The following is a 6,000-nucleotide window of genomic DNA, read 5'->3' on the forward strand; positions in this document are numbered from 1 at the left end:
CTCACACACACACACACACACACACACACACACACAGAGAGAGAGAGAGAGAGAGAGAGAGAGAGAGAGAGAGAGAGAGAGAGAGAGAGAGAGATTTAGGTAGCTATGCTACAAAGGAAACAATGATTTTGCAAATAAGCCAAACTAGGTTACATCTTTGTATTCAATATCAGTAATGAATGATTCATTCCTTGTGATTACTAGAACCTTGCATCAGGATCACAATGAAAATAGCACTATCTAATATGCTCAAGTGATTCTTTCAATGTGGAAAATACCAGGACATCTCGGTTAATGGTACCAACATCTATTTGTTACTTTAAAAGCATGCCAAAACTCATCTATTACTTCAACTCCCAATTTTAGCTTACTCCAATAATGGGATGCATGTTTCCCATTGCAAGATCTAATCCAGTTACCTCAGGACCATAGCAATAGTGTTCAGTGTGACCTGAAAACTGTCACTATACAATTCAAGTACACTGATAGCTCCTTAATCTTCCCTGAACTTTATCTCAAATATTGGTTGAGGGCTTGTAGTGCTACTCATTATAATACACTAAATAAATTCCAAGCTTTAAATTGGCAATGAAATCATTCTGCTAGCTGTGCCCAAGCTAACTTCTAACCTTTTCTCCTATGAAAACTTTAAATACTACATTCTAGATACATTCATATACTACCCATTCTCATTTTTTCTCCTTAGTATGACTTTCCCTTTAAAACTGTATGTGTGTCTAGTTGTTTTCCAATCTACCAAAGACAGACCAGTTCAAAACACATTTCTTTTAGACAGATATCTCCAGATTTCTTCGCTTAGAATTAAACATTCTTTCCTTATACTTTTTCCATTTTTTTCAGTTTGATCGTTTGTAGCACTTAGCCTAAGCTGGATGCATCCCAAATTAGTAAAAACCAGAAGAAATATACATGGGGATATTTGCATAATAACTAGACTGAGTTCTCCTTTTATTAAAATATTTTGCATAAGGCTTAGTCAAAAGCTGATCTCTAAGAAATATAGTTCAAACTAAAATGTTGGGTTGAATATTAAAAATCACTCTTGTATACTTAACTTGGGTGAGTATCATGGATTATCCATTTTACACTGATTTCTTACTAGCTAAACTAAGGGGTAATTGGTAAACGTCAAAGCTAAACCAGTGCCTTACCGACTAATGAATGGCTGGATGCTCTGTCCCTTCAGGGGTTCCATGTTCATTGGCATGGGCTCTGGGGTGGAAAGCCAGTAAGAATAGTCATTTCTTGAAGCAAAGTTACAAACGTTGTTAATGTTGCAGAACATGAAAGGCATGGTACTGAAGCGACGAAGGCAGCTGCCAGCCGTACCTATGAAGAATCGAAAAGAAAAGGATGAAGGGGTGCATTATGATGTTTAGTTTATCCTACAGCCATAAAATAAAACAGTTCACAATGAAACTGCTGCAGAATTTTTAGAAAACAAACACACCAATTTTGAAAACCCTAGGACTCACTCATTTTATCACTTATAAATCAAGATGCATTTTACAATGAATGCAGATTTTGTTGTTATGGATCATGATATATTCTCCAGTGTTTTTTTAATTGATTATGGATCCTATAAATAATTGTATCTTTTGATGAAAATTTATACATTTTTTGAGTACACATAAAGGACGACACACACAAAGTCTTTGTAGCTCTACCCATGTCTTGTACCATGATGTTCCCTTTTCTAAGCTATGTTCAATATGTTATCTTGTGTGGGCTAGCAATATCTTTAAGTGTATAAAGAATATTAATAAAAATGCTAACCAACTACAGACAGTTTTAGAGATAACCCAAAAGGTAAATAAATATAAAAGAAGGAAAAACTTTCAGAAGAACAATGGAAAGGAAAGTCAAGATGAAAGTGTTTAATCTAGGTTCCTAACCTCAGTGGACTGAGACATTCCTCATCACTACGACATTAGGAATGCACATCTTTAGACGTGTCTGTGGAAGTGTTAAGGAAAGCCCATCCCACCTGGGGATCCATCCCATACACAACTACCAAACCCAGACACTATTGTGGATGCCAAAAAGAGCTAGCTTCCTGACAGACCATGATATAGCACTCTCCTGAGTAGCTCTGCCAGTGTCTGCCAAACACAGAGATCAATGCTCTCAGCCAACCATTGGACTGAGCACATGGTTCCCCTTCCCCATGGAGGAGCTAGAGAAAGGACTGAAGGAGCTGAAGAGGTTTTCAACCCCATTGGAGGAACAAAAGTATCAACCAACCAGACCCTCCAGAGCTCCCAAGGACTAAACCACCAACCAAAGAGTACACATGGAGGGACCCATGGCTCCAGTTGCATATGTACCGGAGGATGGCCTTGTTGGACATCAATGGGAGGAGAGGCTCTTGGTCCTGTGAAGGCTCAATGCCCCAGTGTAGGGGAATACCAGGACAGGGAAGCAGGAGTGAGTGGGTTGGTGAGGAGAGGGAGGGGTTATGGGGTGGGAGGTTTTTGTAGGGGAAATTAGAAATGGGGGTAATATTTGAAATGTAAATAAAGAAAATGTTTAAAAAAAAAAAAAAAGAAAGCCCATCCTGAATAAGGATACCATCCAACAGGTTGGGAATGAAGAAGGATTAAAAAGAGAAAGCTAAAGAAGAAAGCCTACCAGTGTAGGCCTTCAATTCTCTACCTTCTGATAACCAGAAAATGAATATATTCATTCTTTCAAACCCTTCTACCACGATGTTTTGCCTAATCAAGGCCAGGAAACAATGAATCCATCTGACCATGGAATGTAATCTATGACACTATGGGACAAAATAAACCCTATATTTTGTTAAACTGTTTTTCTCAGTCATTTTTCACAGTGCTAAAACAGCCTAAATAGGCTATTTTTTTTCTTTTTGAAATAAAAATTTAAATAACTTTATATGTTAAACTTTTTGCTTTGACCTGTCATTACTACAATTACTCACTCACAAGTGATATAATACACCTTTTAAATTACTAAAGGAAGAGTACATTCATTTTTTTGTTAGAAATATTGTTTTTCTAATTTTGTTTTGATTTTTTTTGTAGTGTTTAAAACCAGGCCTAGGAGTTGCTACTTAAGAATTCTGTTACTGAGCTATATTTCTAGTGTCACCCAAATATATTTTCTTTTCATTTTAAAGATTTTATTTTTAATTAAGTGTGTGTGTGTGTATTTGTACATGTGAGTGTAATACTCTCAGAGACTAGAAGAGGATGTCAGATACCCTGAAGTTGGATTTACAGGTACTTGTGAGAAGTTCAGCCTGTGTATGCTAGGAACCAAGTTTGGATCTTGGGCTAGCGCAGTACACATTGTTAATTATTGAGCCATTTCTCCAGATCCTCCAAAACTATGTCTTAATGAGTTTAAACAGTTCTTTTGAACGTGAATTCTTCCATAAAATAAAAGACGATGGATGCTCAATGGGTGTGTGGAAAAGGTAACCACCTCAAATACAGGTCAACTGTAGGAAAAAGTAAACACAGGAAATGAGGATTTGAAAATTGAGTATTAGCTGGGCAGTGGTGGTGCACACCTTTAATCCCAGCACTTGGGAGTCAGAGGCAGGCAGATTTCTGCATTCAAGGCCAGCCTGGTCTACAGAGTGAGTTCCAGGACAGCCAGGGCTACACAGAGAAACCCTGTCTCAAAAAAAACCAAAAACCAAAACCAAAACCAAAAACAAAAAATCAACAACAACAAAATGAGTATATTTTTCTGTGTCTGAAGGGCTACATTTTTCTCAAAATGAGGACTGGTAAGAATCAGAAACATTTGGAAATTATAGATCTGTATTATGGTTTAGTTGTACAAGGTTTTCCTAGCATGCTTGAGATACTCGGTTTAATCTCCAGCACTGACCACCTACCCTCAATCATTTGGAATTAGTATGTGATAGATTCTGGGAAGGCCTAGGGATCTTTGCAAAGGTTATCAGCTTGAAAGTCATTGATTTAGTTGAAAAGAAATAACCCAGCATACAAAATTTGCTGAAAGAAAAGTAATTGATTCAAAACCACATGAAAGGAAATAGCAGCACTGAGCAACTTAAAAGTGGACAGATTCAGAATTGCCACTGTGGTATCCAGGCACACAGGAGCAGGAGTAGCCATTGATTCCATCCTGGAACACAGTGCCATTATGGCAAGAGTTTCCTTGGAGACCACTGTGAAGACAACCTTGATGTATGGGCCATATCTCCATGGAGGTCTATGTGTGCATAGAGGAAACAACACTTCTGTGACTGCACAGGTATTGGGTTCACAGGAACACAGTTCACAGGGACACACTATGAGACTGTGATGACTCTTTGTTGGTTAAAGCCTTGTCATAATGATACAACATGTGAAGACAATGTTGACAGCTATATTGTCACTGCTGGCCTGGATACTCAGGTGCCCTGTGTTTGACAGACAAAAGAATGCAATAGCAATTCCTGACATCTTTTTTTTTTTTTGGGGGGGGGGAGGGATGTGCCAAGCTGTCCTCAGAGGATCAATAGGGACACATTATAGCCCTGCCTTCCTCCTTCCACTACCTTGGAGTTCCAGCTATGTTTATATCTGTCAGCCTAGACTGATAGACAGGAGCCTAGCAGAATTGTCCTCTGAGAAGCTCCACCCAGCAGAAACAAATGCAGAGACCCACCGATAAACATTGGACAGAGCACAGAGTCTTGTGGAAGAGTTGGGGGAAGAATTGAGGAACCCAAATGGGATAGGGACTCCACAAGAAGAAAAAGAGAGTCAACTAACATGGACCCTTGGGGGATCCCAGAGACCTAAGTCTGTTGCATGCCTGTGGATTCTGCTCCCCTAAGTGGGCTGTCTTATCTGGCCTTGGTTGGAGAGGATGTACCTACTTCTGCAGTGACTTGAGGTTCTAGGGTAGGTTGGTACCCAGGGGGACCTCTCCCTTCTCAGAGGTTGAAGTAGAGGGAAGTATGGGGAAAGGGCTATATGAGAGGAAAGGGGGGGGGCTTCAATCAGGATGTGAAGTGAGTAAATAAATAAAGTAATGGGAAAAAAGAATTGCCATGGTTTGTGTTCAAGCCCTAAATCTATCATTTATTACTTGTGTGGCTTTTATTAACTGATTTAACTTATTAGCCAGTTTCTTTGTTTATAATTTTTTGGGAAATTGTCCTCTATCTTTGTTGTTCTTGTGAAATCAAATTAGACAAAGGGTTTGATAGTTTTATGTATATGATACAGTAACTTTTTTGTTTGTTTGTTTGTTTTCATTTTTATTAGATATTTTCTTTATTTACATTTCAAATTTTATCCCCTTTCCTAGTTTCTCTTCCAAAATACCCCTATCTTATGCCCCTTCCCCCTGCTCACCAACCCACCCACTCCTCCTTCCCTGTCCTGGCATTCCCCTACACTGGGGGATCCAGTCTTGTCAGGACCAAGGGCCAATCTATTCTCCAATTTAGTACACAGCTGTAAATACACCTGGTCTCATAAAACAAAGGAAAATGTGCATAAGAGAAAGTCCCATAATGATAAGACTATGGTGTTTAAACAAGTCTGTGCTATTTGGGTGCCTATAATAGTATGGAATCACTATTACAGTGTCAAAAAATTTAAAGCATGATATCATGCACTTCCCATATCCCAAATAACAAGGTCTTAACATATTACTGTTTTTCAATATTTCTTTTCTCCCTCTCAGACAGAAATTCCAAAATTCAGCTTATCTCCTCCAGGGAAGATCACACCAATTGGTTATCTAATACCAAAGGTCAGCCCTGAAAACATGTATATATGGTACATTATATGGAATGAACATGTTACATTTATAAATATATATTATATTAATTATATTCACACACTATACATGTGTGTGTATGCTTGTGTGTGTGTGTGTGTGTGTGTGTGTGTGTGTGTGTGTGTGTGTGTGTGTGAGACAAAGACAAATTTAGAAGGGGAAAAGGGAAGGCAGAACTATGCAATTGTAATATAATCACAAAAATTA

The 6,000-nt window shown here is 38.5% G+C and overlaps 1 protein-coding gene across 2 annotated transcripts in view; it reads right to left on the reverse strand.

The window, feature by feature from the left end:
* Col4a5 (collagen type IV alpha 5 chain) overlaps positions 1-6,000 on the reverse strand; it is a 223,851-nt gene that overhangs the window by 3,872 nt on the left and 213,979 nt on the right. For both annotated transcript variants that reach the window (XM_021152696.3, XM_085837997.1), the window contains one exon: positions 1,173-1,350. In XM_021152696.3, coding sequence (XP_021008355.1) covers positions 1,173-1,350 — 178 coding nt within the window. The remainder of the gene's footprint in view (positions 1-1,172; positions 1,351-6,000) is intronic.

Source organism: Mus caroli, unplaced genomic scaffold, assembly GCF_978045245.1.
Source record: "Mus caroli unplaced genomic scaffold, Mus_caroli_1 scaffold_5, whole genome shotgun sequence".
Lineage (NCBI taxonomy): Eukaryota > Metazoa > Chordata > Mammalia > Rodentia > Muridae > Mus > Mus caroli.